Consider the following 21580-nt stretch of genomic DNA (forward strand, 5'->3'; position numbering starts at 1 on the left):
TGTAGAAAAGTGGAGAATGGATCTGTAGGACTCAAAAAGGATATCTAGCACACGAAGCAGCATCGAGTTCTCTTCCTGATGGCATAAAATGTATGTAAGATAGAAAGAATCAACAAAATTCACCTGTAGTTCCTGGGGAATCTCACTCACTCACCTGGAAGCTCAGTTTTATATTTTAAAAAACAAAACACTTATTCTGCTTCTCTAACTTAAATTCTCTGAGGGTGAAGGAAAGCACATCTCAGAATATGCTTTGAAGTCTAGAATCTCTGATACAAGTTTTTTATAAACCATAGCCTTGTAGGCAAGGAGGGTTTTATAATTTTCGTCTAAGCAACCCTACTCCCATGCCCCACCACCAATTTCCTGAGTATGAGGGAGAGGTCCGAAGAGGTTACATGACTTCCAACATTAAAAGGTGGAGGAATCAGAATTAAAATCAGTCCTGTGAGCCATAACGCAGTGGCTTTTCTCCTATAATGTGAACTCTCTCTGTAAGCTCACGATAATATGCAATTTAAACTGACCTGCCTACAGATGGCTAAGAAGTAAAGTAAATGTCTTCTCTCTAGATAGTTTCAATTGTTTGAATATTTTGCTGATGCTCTAAAGTGACTCAAAATTTTGCTATAAAAGAAAACACTTGAGGCCATTGAGCTTGGGTTATTTTTGGAAATTTCTTCCCAAAGGAAAAAAAAATCTGCTGTTAGTAAAAGGTGCCTGTCAAATTGTGTTTAAGCCATATGCATTGACTAAACATAATAAGAAAGAGCAAATAGTATAGAGCATACAGTGTGCCAGGTTCTGTTGAAAGTACTTTAGCTATGCTATTCATCTAATATTCTCAATACCACAAGGTAAATATTATGATTCACATCATCCCCATTTTACAGATGGGGAAACACAGGCCCAAAAGACGTTAGCTAAGTTGCCCTCAGTTGTACAGCTAGAGATTAGCAGTGCCAAGATTCAAAGCCAAGGCAGCTGGGCTTCGGTTGTCTCTGTTTTTCATTATTACACGTGCTCCCTCTCTAGCAGAACAAGACAGTCCTCATTCTGGCACCATCTGGAATGCACTCACATTGCTTTTATCACCAGAAGAGATTGTTTCTATTTCCAACTCACATTAAGGTTTAGATACCTTTAGACTGATTATGACTGGCAAGGTGGAGGCAATGCAAAATATAAAATGAGAAAGAGAAAGGATGGCAGGATGGTGATAATGAATTGATATTGTCTGTTAGATTCGACTGTGGCCTCTATGAGAATGATCTCTAAATTTTTCCCTCTGTGAATAAGGTACCTAAAATTAACACTGCATCTTGAGGATTGCTCTTGACCTCCAAAGTTGGCATGAAGAGTCTGTGGGAGAAAAGTCATGATGTCGGAATCTATTCTCTTTGGATGGAATCAGTTGTTTGAGTATTTTGCTGATAGTCTAAAGTAACTCAAGATTTTGCTACAAAAGGACACATTCGAGGCCATTGGGCTTTAGGTATTTTGGGAAATTTCCTTTCTGAAGAAAACAAAATCTGCCAAACTAAGTATTTCATGAACTGATCAAGATAAAAGTCAGTGACATTAGGTGGATGGTGAGAGTATAAAAGCTCTTCATATAGGCAAATGTCTGCAATTATAATGAACTACAACAATACAGGCACATAGCATTCGATCCTATCCAAGGGCAAGCACTTGGTTATTCTCATATTTCACACTTCCGTTGTATCCTTAAAAGCATTTATTTGATAAAAATAGAACTGCCTACTATCTTAAACATTACCAACATATCCATCAATGGGGGAGTAACTGCCAGGATCAGTCATGTGTACTGAAATGTGGTGGTCAAAAGATATTGGTGCCCTGGAGGGCGGAGCAAGATGGCGGAGGAGTAGGAGACCTAGATTTCGTCTGGTCTCAGGAATTCAGCTGAATAGGGATCAAACCATTCTGAACACCTACGAACTCAACAGGAGATCGAACAGGAGAGTAGCAACAACTCTCTGAACAGAGAAGCGACCACTTACTGGAAGGTAGGGCGTGCGGAGAAGTGAATCCGAGGCGATATTCGGGAGGATAGACGGCGGGGGAGGGGCCTCCGCCGGCCGCTTCTGGCAAGTGATAGAGCCGCGGAGCACAAAATCGGACCTTTTAGAAGTTGGCTCGGCGGAGGGACGTCGCTGCAGTGGCTAAGCGGGGGGTGGAATCCTCCCGGGACAGTGTGGTCTCAGGACCCTTGGGGTCACAGAGAGACCGGGTGTGCCTGAGTGCGCCAGAGCTCCCAGATATCAGAGAAGGGAAGCCGGCTGCAGAGACGGAGCAGAGTCGTGGGCTCTCAGCTCGGGGTTGCCATAAACTGTGATCTGCGGCCCAGTCGGGGCACGCCTCCCCCAGCAGGGACCCAACAAGCAGCAGATCCGGGGAGACTCCCCTTCCTTCCCGGGGAGGAGCGGTGCGGGAACGCACTGCAGGGATCTGCTGGGTTTGGAGACTCCGCGCGGGGTCGGGTGCCAGAGATAGCAACGCTCGGTCACGGGCCGGGTGAGCACGGAGTGTGGCCGGAGACCGGGGACACGGAAGTGACTGCTTTTCTCTGGGGGCACACTGAGGAGCGGGGCCCCGAGTTCTCAGCTCCTCCGGGCGGAGATTGGGAGGCCACCATTTCTGCCCTGGTCCTCCAAAACTGTACCGAGAGCGTGCAGGGAACAAAAGCTCCTGAGAGCAAACCGGAGCAGCTTCCTTAGCCCGGACCGACAAGGGCGGGGCAATTCCGCCTTCGGCAAAGACATTTGGAAACCACAGCAACAGGCCCCTCCCCCAGAAGATCAGCACAAACAGCCAGCAAGCCAAGACCAAGTTGATCGATCAAGGAGAATGGGAGAACTCCAGCGCTAGGGGAATACTGCACATAGATTCATGGCTTTTTTTTTTTTTTTTTTTACCATGATTCATTATTTCATCAAAGTTAATTTTTGTTGACTGTTTTTTTTTATTTTTCTTTTTCCCTTTTTCAACCAACATCTTATCAATCCCCTTTTTTTTTAAAGAAAAAAACATTTTTTATTTTTCATTTTTAGAGTCATATTTTATCCCTTCATAGTAGTTACCCTTATTTTTGGCATATATATATAAGTTGTTCTCTCTTTAAAACTTTGAGGTACAGTTTCTTCTAACAGATCAAAATATACCCTAAATCACTAGTGTATGGCTTTGTTCTAGTCTCCTGCCTGATCACATTCTCTCCCTTTTTCCTTTTTTTTTCTTTTTTTTCTTAAATCTTCTTTCTTTTTTCAAACAACTTATCTTACCAAGTCCTTTTATAAAATCTTTTATAACTTTCATCTTTACAGTCATCTTCCATCCCTTCATTGTATCAACCCTTATTTTGTACATATATGTCTTTCTTCCTTTAAAATTTTAGGAGGCACTTTTTTCTAACAGACCAAAATACGCCCCAAATCTAGTGTGTGGCACTGATCTATGCACTAGCCTGATCATATTTGATCATATTCTGCTTTTTTTTGTATTGTTTTGTTTTTATTTTTATCTTTTATTTTCTTTTTTTTTTTCTTCTTTTTCTCTTTCTTTTTTCTTTCTTTCCCTTTCTTTTCCCCTGGTTTCAGGTCTTTTCTGATTTGTATACAGTATATTTGCTGGGGACGTTGTAAACCTGTTAGCATTTTGTTCTCTCATTCATCTATTCTCCTCTGGACAAAATGACAAGACGAAAGAAATCACCTCAGCAAAAAGAACAAGAGGTAGTACCGTCAGCCAGGGACCTACTCAATACAGACATTAGTACAATGTCGGACCTAGAGTTCAGAATCATGACTTTAAAGATACTAGCTGGGCTTGAAAAAAGCGTGGAAGTTATTAGAGAAACCCTTTCTGGAGAAATAAAAGAACTAAAATCTAACCAAATCGAAATCAAAAAGGCTATTGATGAGGTCCAATCAAAAATGGGGGCACTAACTGCTAGGATAAATGAGGCAGAAGAGAGAATCAGCGATATAGAAGACCAAATGATGGAAATTAAAGAGGCTGAGAAAAAGAGAGAGAAACAACTACAGGATCACGAGGGCAGAATTCGAGAGATAAGTGATATGATAAGACGAAACAACATTAGAATAATTGGGATCCCAGAAGAAGAAGAGAGAGAGAGAGGGGCAGAAGGTATATTGGAGCAAATTATAGCAGAGAACTTCCCTAATGTGAGGAAGGAAACAGGCATTAAAATCCAGGAGGCACAGAGAACCCCTCTCAAAATCAATAATAATAGGTCAACACCCCGACATCTAATAGTAAAACTTACGAGTCTCAGAGACAAAGAGAAAATCCTGAAAGCAGCTCGGGAGAAGAGATATGTAACCTACAATGGTAGAAACATTAGATTGGCAACAGACCTATCCACAGAGACCTGGCAGGCCAGAAAGGACTGGCAAGATATCTTCAGAGCACTAAATGAGAAAAATATGCAGCCAAGAATACTATATCCCGCTAGGCTATCATTGAAAATAGAAGGAGAGATAAAAAGCTTCCAGAACAAACAAAAACTAAAGGAATTTGCAAACACGAAACCAGCCCTCCAAGAAATATTGAGAGGGGTCCTCTAAGCAAAGAGAGAACCTAAAAGCAGCAAAGAGCAGAAACGAACACAGACAACAGACAGTTAACAGTCACCTTACAGGTAATACAATGGCACTAAATTCATACCTTTCAATAGTTACCCTGAATGTAAATGGGCTAAATGCCCCAATCAAAAGACACAGGCTATCAGATTGGATTAAAAAACAAGACCCATCAATATGCTGTCTGCAAGAGACTCATTTTAGACCCAAAGAGACCCCCAGATTGAAAGTGAGGGGGTGGAAAACCATTTACCATGCTAATGGACACCAAAAGAAAGCTGGGGTGGCAATCCTTATATCAGACAAACTAGATTTTAAAACAAAGACTGTAATAAGAGATGAGGAAGGACACTATATCCTACTTAAAGGGTCTATCCAACAAGAAGATCTAACAATTGTAAATATCTATGCCCCGAACATGGGAGCAGCCAATTATATAAGGCAATTAATAACAAAAGCAAAGAAACACATTGACAGCAATACAATAATAGTGGGGGACTTTAACACCCCCCTGACTGAAATGGACAGGTCATCTAAGCAAAAGATCAACAAGGAAATAAAGACTTTAAATGACACACTGGACCAAATGGACTTCACAGACATATTCAGAACATTCCATCCCAAAGCAAAGGAATACACATTCTTCTCTAGTGCCCATGGAACATTCTCCAGAATTGATCACATCCTAGGTCACAAATCAGGTCTCAATCGGTACCAAAAGATTGGGATCATTCCCTGCATATTTTCAGACCACAATGCTTTGAAACTAGAACTCAACCACAAGAGGAAAGTCGGAAAGAACTCAAATACATGGAGGCTAAAGAGCATCCTACTAAAGAATGAATGGGTCAACCAGGAAATTAAAGAAGAATTAAAAAAATTCATGGAAACCAATGAAAATGAAAACACAACTGTTCAAAATCTTTGGGATACAGCAAAGGCAGTCCTGAGAGGAAAGTATATAGCAATACAAGCCTTTCTCAAGAAACAAGAAAGGTCTCAAATACACAACCTAACCCTACACCTAAAGGAGCTGGAGAAAGAACAGCAAATAAAGCCTAAACCCAGCAGGAGAAGAGAAATCATAAAGATCAGAGCAGAAATCAATGAACTAGAAACCAAAAGAACAGTAGAACAGATCAACGAAACTAGGAGCTGGTTCTTTGAAAGAATTAACAAGATTGATAAACCCCTGGCCAGACTGATCAAAAAGAAAAGAGAAATGACCCAAATCCACAAAATCATGAATGAAAGAGGAGAGATCACAACCAACACCAAAGAAATACAAACAATTATAAGAACATATTATGAGCAACTCTATGCCAGCAAATTAGATAACCTGGAAGAAATGGGTGCATTCCTAGAGAGGTATCAACTACCAAAATTGAACCAGGAAGAAATAGAAAACCTGAACAGACCTATAACCACTAAGGAAATTGAAACAGTCATCAAAAATCTCCCAAGAAACAAAAGCCCAGGGCCAGATGGCTTCCCAGGGGAATTCTATCAGACATTTCAAGAAGAATTAATACCTATTCTCCTGAAACTGTTCCAAAAAATAGAAATGGAAGGGAAACTTCCAAACTCATTTTATGAGGCCAGCATTACCTTGATCCCAAAACCAGACAAAGACCCCATCAAAAAAGAGAATTACAGACCAATATCCTTGATGAACATGGATGCAAAAATTCTCACCAAAATACTAGCCAATAGGATCCAACAGTACATTAAAAGGATTATTCACCACGACCAAGTGGGATTTATCCCTGGGCTGCAAGGCTGGTTCAACATCCGCAAATCAATCAACGTGATACAATACATTAACAAAAGAAAGAACAAGAATCATATGATCCTCTCAATAGATGCAGAAAAAGCATTTGACAAAGTACAGCATCCTTTCTTGATCAAAACTCTTCAGAGTATAGGGATAGAGGGTACATACCTCAATATCATAAAAGCCATCTATGAAAAACCTACAGCGAATATCATCCTCAACGGGGAAAGGCTGAGAGCTTTTCCCCTAAGGTCAGGAACGCGGCAGGGATGTCCACTCTCACCACTGCTATTCAACATAGTATTAGAAGTCCTAGCCACAGCAATCAGACAACAAAAAGAAATCAAAGGCATCCAAATCGGCAAAGAGGAAGTTAAACTCTCACTCTTTGCAGATGATATGATACTGTATCTGGAAAACCCAAAAGACTCCACCCCAAAACTGCTAGAACTCATACAGGAATTCAGTAAAGTAGCAGGATATAAAATCAATGCACAGAAATCAGTGGCATTCCTATACACCAACAACAAGACAGAAGAGAGACAAATCAAGGAGTCGATCCCATTTACAATTGCACCCAAAACCATTAGATACCTAGGAATAAATCTAACCAAAGAGGCAAAGGATCTGTACTCAGAAAACTATAAAATACTCATGAAAGAAATTGAAGAAGACACAAAGAAATGGAAAAACGTTCCATGCTCATGGATTGGGAGAATCAACATTGTGAAGATGTCAATGCTACCTAGAGCAATCTACACATTCAATGCAATCCCCATCAAAATACCATCCACTTTTTTCAAAGAAATGGAACAAATAATCCTAAAATTTGTATGGAACCAGAAGAGACCCAGAATAGCCAGAGGAATACTGAAAAAGAAAAGCAAAGCTGGCGGCATCACAATTCCGGACTTCCAGCTCTATTACAAAGCTGTCATCATCAAGACAGTATGGTACTGGCACAAAAACAGACACATCGATCAATGGAACAGAATCGAGAGCCCAGAAATGGACCCTCAACTCTATGGTCAACTTATTTTTGACAAAGCAGGAAAGAATGTCCAATGGCAAAAAGACAGTCTCTTCAACAAATGGTGTTGGGAAAATTGGACAGCCACATGCAGAAGAATGAAACTGGACCATTTCCTTACACCACACACAAAAATAGACTCCAAATGGTTGAAAGACCTAAACGTGAGACAGGAGTCCATCCAAATCCTAAAGGAGAACACAGGTAGCAACCTTTTCGACCTTAGCCGCAGCAACTTCTTCCTAGAAACATCGCCAAAGGCACGGGAAGCCAGGGCAAAAATGAACTATTGGGATTTCATCAAGATAAAAAGCTTTTGCACAGCAAAAGAAACAGTCCACAAAACCAAAAGACAACCGACAGAATGGGAGAAAATATTTGCAAATGACATATCAGATAAAGGGCTAGTATCCAAAATCTATAAAGAACTTATCAAACTCAACACCCAAAGAACAAATAATCCAATCAAGAAATGGGCAGAAGACATGAACAGACATTTCTCCAAAGAAGACATCCAAATGGCCAACAGGCACATGAAAAAGTGCTCAACATCGCTCGGCATCAGGGAAATCCAAATCAAAACCTCCATGAGATACCACCTCACACCCGTCAGAATGGCTAAAATTAACAAGTCAGGGAATGACAGATGTTGGCGGGGATGTGGAGAAAAGGGAACCCTCCTACACTGTTGGTGGGAATGCAAGCTGGTGCAACCCCTCTGGAAAACAGTATGGAGGTTCCTCAAACAGTTGAAATTAGAGCTACCGTTCGATCCAGCAATTGCACTACTGGGTATTTACCACAAAGATACAAATGTAGGGACCCGAAGGGGTACGTGTACCCCAATGTTTATAGCAGCAATGTCCACCATAGCCAAACTGTGGAAAGAGCCAAGATGCCCATCGACAGATGAATGGATAAAGAAGATGTGGTATATATACACAATGGAATATTATGCAGCCATCAAAAGGAATGAGATCTTGCCATTTGCAACGACGTGGATGGAACTGGAGGGTGTTATGCTGAGTGAAATAAGTCAATCAGAGAAAGACATGTATCACATGACCTCACTGATATGAGGAATTCTTAATCTCAGGAAACAAACTGAGTGTTACTGGAGTGGTGGGGGGGGGGGGGGTGGGGGTGGCTGGGTGATAGACATTGGGGAGGGTATGTGCTACGGTGAGCGCTGTGAATTGTGCAAGACTGTTGAATCACAGATCTGTACTTCTGAAACAAATAACGCAACATATTTTAAGAAAAAAAAAAGAAGAAGATAACAGGAGAGGAAGAAAAGGGGAGTATGTCAGAGGGGGAGACGAACCATGAGAGATGATGGACTCTGAAAAACAAACTGAGGGTTCTAGAGGGGAGGGGGTAGGGGGATGGGTTAGCCTGGTGATGGGTATTGAGGAGGGCACGTTCTGCATGGAGCACTGGGTGTTATGAACAAACAATGAATCATGGAACACTGCACCAAAAAACTAATGATGTAATATATGGTGATTAACATAATAATAAAAAATTTAAAAAAGAAAAAAGAAAAAAAAAAAAAAAGATATTTGTGCCCATTCAGATAAAAACAGGATGCAAAAACTTCTGTTTCTCTCTCCTTTTCAGATTCTCAATTTCCCATCAACATTGTGGCTGTCAAGAATGATCATGATTTTCTTGAAAAGGACCTTGTAGAACCTCTTTACAGGTAGAACGTGTGATTTTGTTCCTTTCAATTGTGCGGTCTCCAATAGGTATCACTGTATTGAGGGGCAAGTTCAACAGCTCCATAAGTATTTATTGAGTGCCTACCATGTGCCAGGCCTGGGTCCAGGTTCTGAATACCACAGTGAGCATGATTGGACCCTGGTTTTATGGAGCTTAAATCCTAGTCGGAGTCTTCAGAAAATAGATTGAGGAAAAAGAGAGAGTCAGTGAGAGAAAAAGAGAAGGAGAGGGAAAAGTTATCTCAGAGAGTGTTCAGTGCTATGAACAAACTAGATTAAAATGAAGCCATAGACTTTGGTGATTGGGGTCAGGGGTGAGTTAGTGGAAGGAGGCAGCAGGGGAGGCCACAGCATGAGTGGCCAGAGAAGGCCCTGAACAACTCCATGAGTATGTCTAACTTGGCTGTTATTTTTTGCAAAGGCAAGCGATTATATCAGCAAACTAGAATATGCAAGCTCAAGTCATTATATTGGCAACCTAGAATATTTAAGCCTTTGCTATGTGATAGATGCTGGATGGAAACAAAGATGTATATGAGTACTTCTCTCCTCTCAAAGAATTTATAATCTGGTTGGAGAAATCTAGTTGAAGAAATAAAGCATGAATACATGAACAAATAACTAACAATTATAATTTGAGTGATAGGAAAAGATGCCAATGTAACCAATATCCAGGAACAATTAAATGCTGCATGAGAGGCTGTATGTGTCTGTAGGAATTTGAAGTTTCCTAACTAAAGCCCTGGAGAGAGGTCAGGGTTGGAGACAAATATTATTTACAGGAGGTGAGTCATTTTTCCATGGCCACACAGCTAGTTATGGGCTGAACTGACCTTAAAATGCAGCACTTCGGGGCACCTGGCTAACTCAGTTGGTGGAGCGTGCAACTCTTGATCTCGGGGGTGTGAGTTCAAACCCCACAATGGGTGTAGAGATTCCTTAAAAATAAAAAAATCTTTAAAAAGATTTAGTACTTAAAATTTACAATCCAGTGTTCTCTCTAGCACATTCTGCATTGACATAGAAGGATGGTAGTTTAACTGGAAAGTAATGATGAGCAAAACTTTTGTCAAGATAGGAGAGATCAGTGTATGTTAGGATAGTATGCAAATAATCTTAGTCTTCCTGAATCTCCAGACATATATATTTTTGTGTTCATTCTGTGGTTCCTATATGAAGAGAAGATAGATTTGCATTAAGAAGTGATATCTGAATATTTAAGGAAAACGGTACTGTGGGTTTGCTCAACTGGGTAGAAGTGCAAAAAACTCTTAAAATCACAAATTATAGGAACAGGCTATTTGGGCTAGAAAACAAATAAGCACAAAATGCCATTTGCAAGCATTTATGAGAGGAACGGATGGTTTGATTGTGACTCTTTAAAGGTAGTGAATTGGAAAAGCAATGTTTTCAGGATGTCTGGGATACACCCCAAGCAGGAGCAGGAGCAGGAGCATTTTCTCCTTTATTTTCTTCTAGAAATTTCAGACTTAACGTTTTATATTTATTCGATGGTCCGTCTAAAGTTAATTTTTTACAAGGTACAAAGTATGGGTCAAGATTCATTCTTGGCACATCAACATCCCATTGGTTTGGCACCATGTTGAAAAGGTTAACTTTCTTCATTGAATTGCCATTGCACCTGTATTGTAAATCAATTGATCGTGTATGTAAAAGTCTATTTCTGGACTGTCTATTCTGTTCCATTTATCTGTATGTCTAATCTTTCATCAACATGACACATGATTACTTAGCTTTATGTATGTCTTGGAATCAAATAGTACATGTCCTCCAACTTTCTTCTTTTTCTCCAGAATTGTTTTGGCTATTCTAGTTCCTCTGCCTTTTCATATAAATTTTAATATCTATTTTAAAAATGCTCTAGAGTATTGATTTGGATTATGTTGAATCCATAGACCAGTTTGGGCAGAATTGACAGCTTAACAGTACTGAATCTTGTGATTCATAAATACAGTGTATGTTTCTTTTTATTGAGGTCTCCTTTGATTTTTTTTCAAAACCTGACTCAGTTTTCAGCATATGGATACTACACATCCTCAAAAGTACTTAAGAATCTCATGTTTTGTGGTACTATTGCCAGATAGTACAGATTTTTTTATCATTTCAATTTCCAGTTGCTCATTAATAGTATGTAAATTTTTTTATATGTTGTCCTTGTATCCTACAGTCTTTCTAAATTCACTCATTAGTTCCTAGTAGCTTCACCATAGAGTTCTAAAATTTTATTTCTAATAAATAAAGGATTACATTGTAAACCAAGAATAAAAATTATAGTACATATTTTCAAGTCAGGATTGCAGAGGCAAACACTGTCTCTGTGCAGTTATGTTCCCTGGTGACATGGCTGACAAGCTTTGAATCTCACACCTGTGGGTGGTAGATCCTTATCTATCCACTGCTGTTTGTGATCTGAGCGCCTTGACTAAGTTCCGGACTTTTCCATCAAAGTCTACTCTTTTTTTGAAGATTTTTTTTTATTTATTTAAGAGAGAGAGGGAGAGGGAGAGAGCATGAGCAGAGGGAAAGGCCGAGGGAAAGGGAGAAGCAGGCTCCCTCCCAAGCAGGGAGCCCGACTTGGGGCTTGATCCCAGGACCCTGGGATCATGACCTGAGCCCAAGGCAGACCCCTAACTGACTGAGCCACCCAGGTGCGTGCCGCCCCAAAGTCTACTATTAAAAAAAAAAAAAAAAAAGCCTCTCAGACATGTTATAGAGATGACCCAGTACAATGAATGTGAAATCATTTAGAGATATAAAGTTCTGAATAATACTATTAGTGTCAGCCAGAAAAATCAGGAAGCCTTCTTTTGCAGAGCTTGTGCCCCCTCTCTGATACAGCCCACAGCAAGATCCATGCAAACCTACCCCTAAAGGTATGGCTGCATAAACATGTAGAAGTGTGACGATGCCATACACCACAGTGTTCTTCACAGGGGCCCAGCTCCTGTAAGAATGGGGAAAGGGGCAGGAGATTGTTATAATTGGAATAATTCTTATGATAGCTGTGTCTCCAAAAACATTATTAAGTAAGAAAAGTGTTTGGCCGGAAGTGTGGGAGCTGAGATTCTTGGGGTGTAGGAGGGGTGGGTGAAACAGAGGCCAAAGGAGTAGTCACAGCAGGGTGGATCAAAGGAAGCAGGCACGGTACGCAGGCAGAGATGGAGGTGGCTTGGCTAAGGGGACCCATATGCAGTTTCTTTCCCTCCATTACAAGTCCCACCAGGGCACTGATGTCCCATGTAGCAAACAGTAGAAAGCAAGCAGAAGAAAGACCTCCAGCCTGAGGGGAATGACCGCACTTATAAAACTTTGAGATCGATGAGTGGTTAATGAGACACTCACCCACTCACATGGTATATAATGATTGATGCCTGGAGAGCAGCAAGGGGTTGGGATTTTATTCCTTTTCTCGTGGGTACATTGCAGATGCAGTGATAGAGTTGGTCTCCTGTTTTATTTTGAAGCTTTGTGGGCTCCGCATTTCTCATGCATATTTGAAGTGCTGAGCTAATGCAGAATCATAAAGGGAACCATAGCCAGAGGGCAGGTAGCTTCTGCCAGGTAGACAAACGAAGAAAAGAGGGCTGAATGTCTTCTGCAAATGTTACCCGCCACAAGAATTTCACTCACCTTTGTTTTGTGGAAGTGTCTCACCTACGTAGACAGTTAGTGTCCTAGGTCCTAATTACATGTAGCGGGTTGCGGAGCAACATTAACTTTTTGATTGGCTGTAAAAATGTAGCGTACTGAGGATGTTGATGACAAGGAAGACCCACACCTGGCCTGGAATACGTAGAGGTGTACCCCCTGTTTTTAGATCTTGAACACTAGACAGGCGTGCTGTTTTTGCTGAAGGTGTGAACTTCCAGACCGGCAACCAGGTTCTTATCATTGCTTCTGCGACTCTGACAGCGCCAGCACATAGTAGGTGCTCTGCAAACATTTGTAATTGCAAGTCAGAGTCGTGCAGTTGCTTATTTTAGCAACCTCAATTATAATTTTGTTTTGATGTTCTTTGATTGAATTCTTAATTGAAAAATATTTTTCCCTCTGAGTAATGAAAAGCTAATTGCAAATCTAAGTACCTAGATGAGCTAATTGAAACTGTTAACTGTATCAGAACATAGGAATAGCCAAGGTATCAAAATAGCTTGCAAAGTTTGTCACCTTTCAGGCAAATTGCAGCAAGTCAAAGCCCCTAAATGAGATTTTTTAAGGATAAGTAATGTGTTCTATTCACATTTTGATTTGCGATATTCACTCAGATTGATAGTATAGGGCCTTGATGTTCAAGGTGATCTGTGAATTTCTAATTTAATATTAGGCCAGTAAACCATCCACATAGCTTATGTTGTTAATAACTACCAGTTAATTGTATTGTGTTTAAAAGTAGGGCATTACCTTGTTCAGTACCGTTTCAGGGAGATATGGAATTGATTAGGATTCTAGAGTGCATCTATCATTGCCCTTTGTATTTAAAAGGATAATTAATGACCATGGTTTTCATCTGGGGCAGGGGAGCTGGTGGAGGAGAGTGCTGACAAAAATGATATTTATGATTTACCTCTGCACACAAACGCACATCTTTGAGTATGTTAAATAACATTAATAATATTAAATAATGGCAGTCTTTATGAATATTGATATATATTTTAGGTATTTTCTCTTTTAGAATATTTATCACAGAAAATGAACAGTATTATATATTATGTTATGTCATATAATGATATATGACAACTGGACTGAAACCTTGGACACATCATTGAGGGAAAGGTATAGGGGGTTATATAATAATCATGGTCACTTCCAACTTTAAAATTCTGAGCTATAAAAAAAATACAGATCCAGTAAGTGGTGATTTTATTTTTTTTAAAAACACAAAGTGCTTGTTATCTACTGAGTACCACTCTAAGCATTCTACAAATATTTAGTTATTTACTTCTCATAACAACCTTATAAAATAGGCTCTAACTAATGTGATTCCCATTTTACAGACAATGAACCTGAGGAACAGAGGTTTAAAATAATTGGCCCACTTACAGCTAGTGAATGGCGTTGCTAGGACATGCTGTATCTGGAGTTTCCATGGAAAGCTTAGGTCTTCTTGTGAAATGCAATTTGGAGTGTTTTCCATTTCTTTTTTTGAGGTTAATTTTTCCAAAGATGTTTCTGTTGCCCTGTGAATTCCTGCCTTTGACTTATAAATCCCAAGAATAGAAATTATGGTTGTATTTCTACCTTATTCTCCATGGAACTCCATATTTAAAAATAATAATAATTAAAATAAGAGTTGAAAGCACATGGTTCTTTTGTGAAGAGATTAGATCTGGTTTACTCTCAGGAGAGTAGCAGCCCCTTCTCTTTGGCTCCTTCAGCTAGGTTCACCAAGGCTATCTCTTCAGGCCTCTCTGCTACAGAGACCAATAAGCCAGAATCCTCACCCGAGGTCTCAGGCTAATGAAGTGGTCTCAGCCTAGAAGGGGAGGAGTCTTTTGTTACCCTCTCAACATCCGGGGACATATTTTTGCTTGTCACAACTGGGCCATGCTACCAACATCTAGTGGATGGAGGTCAGGGATCCCGCCAAGCCTCCTACAATACACAGGGCAGCCCCCACAGCCAAGAATTGTCTGGCCTCAAATACCAGTTGTGCCAGGGTTGAGAAATGAGTAAATTATGATTTACTTGAGCAAATGATATGATCACTAGAAGTACAGATGCAGGGGAAGAGGTTTCAGAGAGGGCTTCTTGGAAAAATGACCCTAAAAGGCCAGTAGGGGTTACCCAGACAAGAACACATGAAATTTTGATATGCTTCTTTTGAACTTTTAGCTTTTTTTTTTTTAAACTAAGTTAATGTGCAGGAAAGACATCTTTATCCTTACCCCCACGTCTACTATGAACCTTACCACAATGTAGCTTATATAGTATAGGGCAGCCCCGGGATACAGACAGGTGCAGACATGGCAGAGTCAGAGATGGGGATTTCACACACACACACACACACACACACACACACACACATGAAAAAATATATATGGTCTTTGTATTTTATAATGGCCTCTTATGTAACCTTTTCCAACCAGCTACTCAAAATGCCTTCTATGTGTATAAACTTTCAGAAAGAATACACAAGAAACTACAAATAAGACAGCAATTTGAGGGGAGAGTTTATATTTTTAATTACATATATATTAGATCTATATTAGATATTTTGTATTGCATTATTAAAAACACTAATGTTTTTAAAAGTGCCTTCCTTTGCCAGATAAATAATAGATGACAATGGCTAACATTTAGTGAGTGCTTACCATTGCCTTAGTAGCATACTAAGCTCTTTACATTGGTCTCATTTCATCTTCACAAGGCCCTAAGAATAAGAGGTGTTATTAGTATTGCTGTAGTTCAGAAGTAAGGGTGATCAGACTCCCCTTGGTTTGAGCAGCTGGGGGTGGTGATGCCCCTTTCTGAGGCAGGGGGCAGCTATGGAGTCTGGCCTGGGTCTGAGCAGGAGAAGATGTGTTGAGCTGAGGTGCCTGGGGGCCTGGGACCCGGAGGAGATGTCCAATGTGAGGCAGGTGTGCAGGTCTGGCCAGGGACCTCAGCTGGAGACAGAGATACAGAGTCATCCACATAGGGTAGGAAGGTCCTGAGAGGGTGTGAGGTCACCCAGGGACAGTAGGGAGAGCAGAAGAGGACCACGACTGGACAGTAAGAGTCCATATCCAGGAGGCAGGTAGGGAAGGAGCCCAGAGACAACCCCAGGGCCCAGAGTGAGCGCTCCAACCTTTCAGTTACCCCGGACTGTTTGTGTTTTGCTTTTCACCTTTGAACCTCTCAGAGAAATCTCTGGTTGTGACCCTTGCTTCAACTTGGACCAGTTCTCACTAGAGAAATTATCTGGATTAGATGCAGTCGTTGTAAACAGTTAAAGGCTAAGGACACCCCATCTGGTTTTTCCAATGCAAGTGTATGTGAATTTAAAATGTGTGTGAAATCCTGCAAACTAAGGAAGTCCAAGAAAACCTGCACTTTTTTTTTTTAAGTTCTTTACTCTTGGGCCACTGTGGCCATTGAAGCTTATTGATTTTCCAGTGGGTCTCACACTCTTCCTTGAAACCTTGCTCAATAGAACCTATAGCTTATTTAAAATTATTTTTCTGGGGAGGTAGTGTGCAACCTGGTGACCAGAGTCAACGATACTGTATTGTATATTTGAAAGTTGCTGAGACTAAATCTTAAAAAGTTCTCATTACAAGATGAACAAAGTAATGATGTGTGGCTGTGGATGTTGACTAGACTTATCCTGGTGATCATTTTGCAATATACACAGACATCAAATCATTAGGTCGCACACCTAAAACGAACACAATGTTACATGTCAGTTATATCTCAATTAAAAAAAAATATTTTACAAATCCCACCATTCCACACACACGTACACATACTTCATTTTCTTCCTGTAGCTAGAAAAAGTCTGTGCTTAACTGTTTTCCTCCCACACGCCAGCTAATATCCAGGCAGAGTTGCTTGTGCGTTTCTGGTCTGGAAGAGAAGTCAGTCTTTCCTCAGTAGCGTGACCTCTTGGTCGGAGAACAGCTAGAGTGAAAAGCTCAGCAGAGCAGAGGCACGGCCTTCACGGACTCAGCGGTGGCTCAGGGACAGCCACTTGTGGGCTTCTGACTACACTCTTTTTTACCCCCAGGCACCATAAGCCCTCCTGCTGGATGGCCTGTGATTTCTGAAAGGCCCTGCCCTTGCCGAGTTACATACCAGAGTTGTTGGACCCGCATAGCTCTCCATCCAGCTCTGCAGTCTGTTTTGTAAACTCCCCGGGCAGCAGGGAGAACTTTCCCAGGCCCTGCGCCCCTGTCTGCTGAGGAGGAGCTCGCGCTCCCCTTGCCTTTGATCCCTGGGTCAGGAGGAGTCTCCCGAGTCTCCGGTGACTTTGTTTCTGAAGGCCTTTGAGCGCCACGCCCAGAACACTCCTTAGCAGACAGGGCCAGATACCGTTAGCCCCTGATACTTGAGTGGAGGGTGAGAAGTTCAGGCTGCAGGCTTTAATCAGAATCGCATGTTGGAGATGAATGTGTACCTTTGCTTGTTACCCTTCTTGTGGCTTTGGCAGGAATATTAGAAATATCACAGGAAACTGGCTGTTAAATCAGCACGGGAGACCTCAGGACCAGTCTAAGTCTGGTAGTTGAACTGTAAAATCGGAATCTAAAATGTGAGGACGGGAAGGGTTTTGTTGCTTGGTCCACAGGCAGAGGGCCTCCTGTGTCTCCCAGACAGGCCTCCGTTACAGTAGAAGTGGAAGAGTCCTCTCAGACACGCCCAGACCACCGTGCTGTCACCCTCAGATCCTCCTGGCGCATGTTCTGCTCACAGATCCCCAGCCCTCCCAGCAAGCACGCCGCTTTGCCTTTTCCTGCTCCTTCGGCGTGGCCCCTGGGTCCTGTCCTTCTGCGAGCTCTCTCTTGGGGTCTCCCTCCTGTGCGCTCAGAGCAGTCTGTGCACCCCTCGATTTGGTGCCGACCACCGCCCCATTCTGGTTCTGGTTAGCTGGGGATTGATGCATTCTACCAGCTTCTAGATGCTCCATAGTAAGGACTGAATTTCACTCAGTGGTGTAGCGTGGGTGCTTTGTGGCCTTGTGCTGAGCAGGAATTCAATAAATGTGTGTTCATTTGAACTGGAACCTGGAAGAGAATAACCTGTCTGTCCACGAATTATTTTATTGCTTCTACGTGTAAAGAAAATATTCTGTGATGATAGATTACTCCTTTTCTCCACAAAATACCCCACATTCTCTCTTTCTCAGCTAGACTTCTTAAAAGAACACTTTATGTCCATGGCCTAACTTTATCAGGGTCCGCTGGCCCCTCAGCTCTCTTCCCTCAGGCTTCTCTCAAACTGCCCTGGCTAACTGCTAAATCTAAAAGGCACGTTTTAGGTTGTGTATTATATCACTTACTTTTCCATAAATACTTGGCACAGCTGACCATCTACTCCCTCCTTTCCATAATGCTCATTCTATGGCTTCTCGGATGCGGCCTTCAGCTAGTTCTGTTGACCCTTACCTTCTCTGCACTTGGCTTCTCCTCGTTGGCCCATGCCTTACACACTGGAGCTTCCAGGGTTTGAATTCTCTCCGGATGGCTGGCTCAATTACTGTATATCTTCTGTGTATATCCTCTCTCTGCCGACCACTCCCAAGTGGGTCTGGATGTCATAAAGGCCCTGAAATTTAACACCAGCTCTCTACCAACTTCCCTAAGTGACTATTGTTCCTGTTGTTCGGTGGCACAATGACAAAGCCCGAAATCTGAGAGTCGTCCTCTCTTCCCACCCTCTGCGGCTTCCACATCGAAGACCAAAGTCTTCATCGGCTCTGACTCCCTTCTTCTCATTGCCATCTCTCACCCACACTATCGTAAACGTGTCCTAATTGTTCTTCAGCTCATTCTCCATCTCCCGCCACCACTTACGTTTGTAACGTGCGATGTAACTACGTTACTCTCCTGTCAAAGATCCTTTAGGAGCTCCCGCTTGCCGAGATTGCTCTTGCCATATTCATTTTGGTCCTTTGTGATCTAGCCCCTGCCTTTCTCTGCAGACATTCCCACTCACATACTTGCAATTCCTAGACTAAAGCATGCTATTTAGTGTCTGTCTGCTTTGCCTGTAATTCTTTTAGCCTAGGCAGCAAATTTCTCTTAGTCCTTCACAGGCTTGCTCAAATATTCTCTCCTCTGGGAGGTTTTGTCCTTATGCACTCAGGAAGTGAGTTGCTTCTCCCCCTATGTGTCATATTTATATCGCACACAGGACTGTGAGGTCTGCAAGGGCAGGGACCACATCCTGGTCACCTCTGCATGCCCAGCACCTCCCCTTGTTCCTGGTTACATAGTACACCATTGGATGAACGAGTCTTGACTTCTTTTTTTTTTTTTTCATACTGACTTTACCATCAGAACCTCAGGTTTCACGCTTAAAATGAGATTTCTATTTCCCCATCCTAATGGATTAGCCCTTCTTAAGGATTCTGAAGACAACAGTAGAAAGTAACAGGTTCTGGCAGCGATATTGTTGTGATATTTCTTCTAAAAGATCAAACCGCTTTGCTTATGTTGACACAGAAATCCAGTTTGCTCAAAGCGCAGAGTGGACAGGCTTCATCATGTGTACTGGATTTTCTCTTTCCATGAAGAAAAAGGACAGGGGAAGGAAACTGCCGTTTTTGATTAGCCTGTGTTGGCAACAGGGCTATGCTCTCATTTTCCAGGCCCCACTACAATTCTTCTTGGGTAGGCAGGAGCAGAGAAATTACTAGCAGGAAGAAGTCCTAGCTCCACTGCTACTAATGTGTGGCTCCCTCTAGCAGGTGGTCCTCTCAGATACTTATTCTCTTCATCCGAAAATCTCTTCATCAGACCAAATTGTCCCTAGAGTATGCCAAGCTCTAAAGTTTCTTTAGCAAACATTTACTGAGAGGACTCACTCTAGCCAGGGCCTGTGCGAGGCATTAAGGATACAAATAAGATGCAGTCCCTAGCCTGTCATATTCAGTGGGGGAGAATAATTCTGTTATTCTGACTGTACAAAGTCTATTACGACCACGTAAAATCCATCACTGATTGGACCTGTATAAACAAAGTATGTTCGGTTAAGAAAGAAAAACCTACTGAAACTACCATGTATGAAATCTCCTGCTAGGCCTAAGGTGGATTAGAAGAATAAATTATAGTTTCTGCCTCAAAAGAGGCTCTAATGCAGTGGAAGACACACTGTTCATGCAGCAAATAAAATAAATTTTATAATCAAAATTATTCATGCACGACTAGTTTTTCAGGAAACCAGTGCTAGACCAACTCAGATTATCTGAAGTGTTTTCTATTATTTAACAATAAGTTAGAGGTAAACAAATACCAATGCTGAATACTTGTCCTGAATGCAGACTGGCTCTATTCATAGCAGAATTTCACAGGGGTTTTGATAAAGTGCTCTGAATACTTCTGTTATTTGACATGTTCTTTTACCTGAAGCAGCCAGTCCTTAAAAAGGCATTTACATCTCTCCGGGATGTGTGCTTCATCCATTTTGTATTCTTGCAGAGTTTAGCCATTGTTTATTTTACCTTGTGCAAGATAAATCACAGGCTGATGCTACACCATGCTGAAACTGTCTACCTAGTTTCAGGCCACCATAAAGAGTATCTTCTCTCTTTGTGTCTTTTTTTTTCTTTTCATCTTAGCAAATCAGCTATTTTTTTCCCAGCGTTATTGAGGCATATTTGACAAATAAAATTGTAAGATATTTAAAGTGTACAACATGTTGATCTGATACACATATACGTTTTGAAAGGAAGAGTTGAATGGTGTGTGTATGATATTTGAAATTGTACCCAGAATTTTTACGATGTCTTCGATGATGATAGTTTTGTAGATAGGATTGAGAACTAATGGACAAGTGGATGGAGAGCAAAAGAAATGGGATCACTTTACATCAGTAATTTCAAAGTTGGATAAATAAAATGATTTTTAAGTGAATAAAACAAGACGATGTCTTTTAAAAATAGACTTTTTAAAGAGCCATTTTAGGTTCACGGAAAAATAGAGCACAAGGTAGAGAGAGTTCCTCTCTACCCCTGTACCTACACATACACAGCCCCCTCCACTAGCAACACCCCACGCAGAGTGGGACATTGCAGCTGATGACCCTACACCGACACCCCGTCATCACCCAAAGTCCGTAATTTGCGTTAGGTTTTACTCTCGGTCTTACACATTCTCTGGGTTTGATAAATGTATCATGATTTGTATTCACCATTATAGTACCATACAAAATAGATGCACAGCCTGAAAATCCTTTATGCCCTGACTATTCAGCCCTCCTTCCCTCCTAATTCCAGACAACCACTGATCTTTTTAATGTCTCCATAGTTTTGCCTTTTCCAGAGTGTCTTATAGTTGGAATCACACAGTATGTAGCCTTCTCAGATTGGCTTCTTTCATTAGTAACCTGTCTTTTCGTTGCTTGATGGCTCAATTCTTTTTAGCGCTGGATAATATTCCATTGTCTGAATGTACTACAGTTAATTTATCCATTCATCTACTAAAGGACATCTGGTTGTTTCCAAGTTTTTGCAGTTATGAATAAAGCTGCTAGAAACATTCCTGTGCGGGTTTTTATGTGTACATAAGTTTTCAACTCATTTGGATAAATATCAAGGAGTGTGATTGCTCAATCCTATGATAAGAGTATGTTTGGCAGTAAGAAACTACCAAACTATCTTCCAAAGTGCTGTACCATTTTGCATTCCCAACAGCAGTGAATTAGCATTCCTGTTGTTCGCATTCTTGTTGGCATTTGGTGTGGTCAGTGTTTGAGAATTTTGTTGTTCTAA

General features: G+C 41.3%; 1 protein-coding gene across 11 annotated transcripts in view; it reads left to right on the forward strand.

Annotated features, from left to right (window-relative positions):
• STARD13 (StAR related lipid transfer domain containing 13) overlaps window positions 1–21580 on the forward strand; it is a 512105-nt gene that overhangs the window by 446325 nt on the left and 44200 nt on the right. For all 11 annotated transcript variants that reach the window (XM_027588198.2, XM_027588197.2, XM_027588195.2 and 8 more), the window contains one exon: window positions 9050–9131. In XM_027588198.2, the coding sequence (XP_027443999.1) occupies window positions 9050–9131 (82 nt within the window). The remainder of the gene's footprint in view (window positions 1–9049; window positions 9132–21580) is intronic.

Source organism: Zalophus californianus, chromosome 3 (genome assembly GCF_009762305.2).
Source record: "Zalophus californianus isolate mZalCal1 chromosome 3, mZalCal1.pri.v2, whole genome shotgun sequence".
NCBI lineage: Eukaryota > Metazoa > Chordata > Mammalia > Carnivora > Otariidae > Zalophus > Zalophus californianus.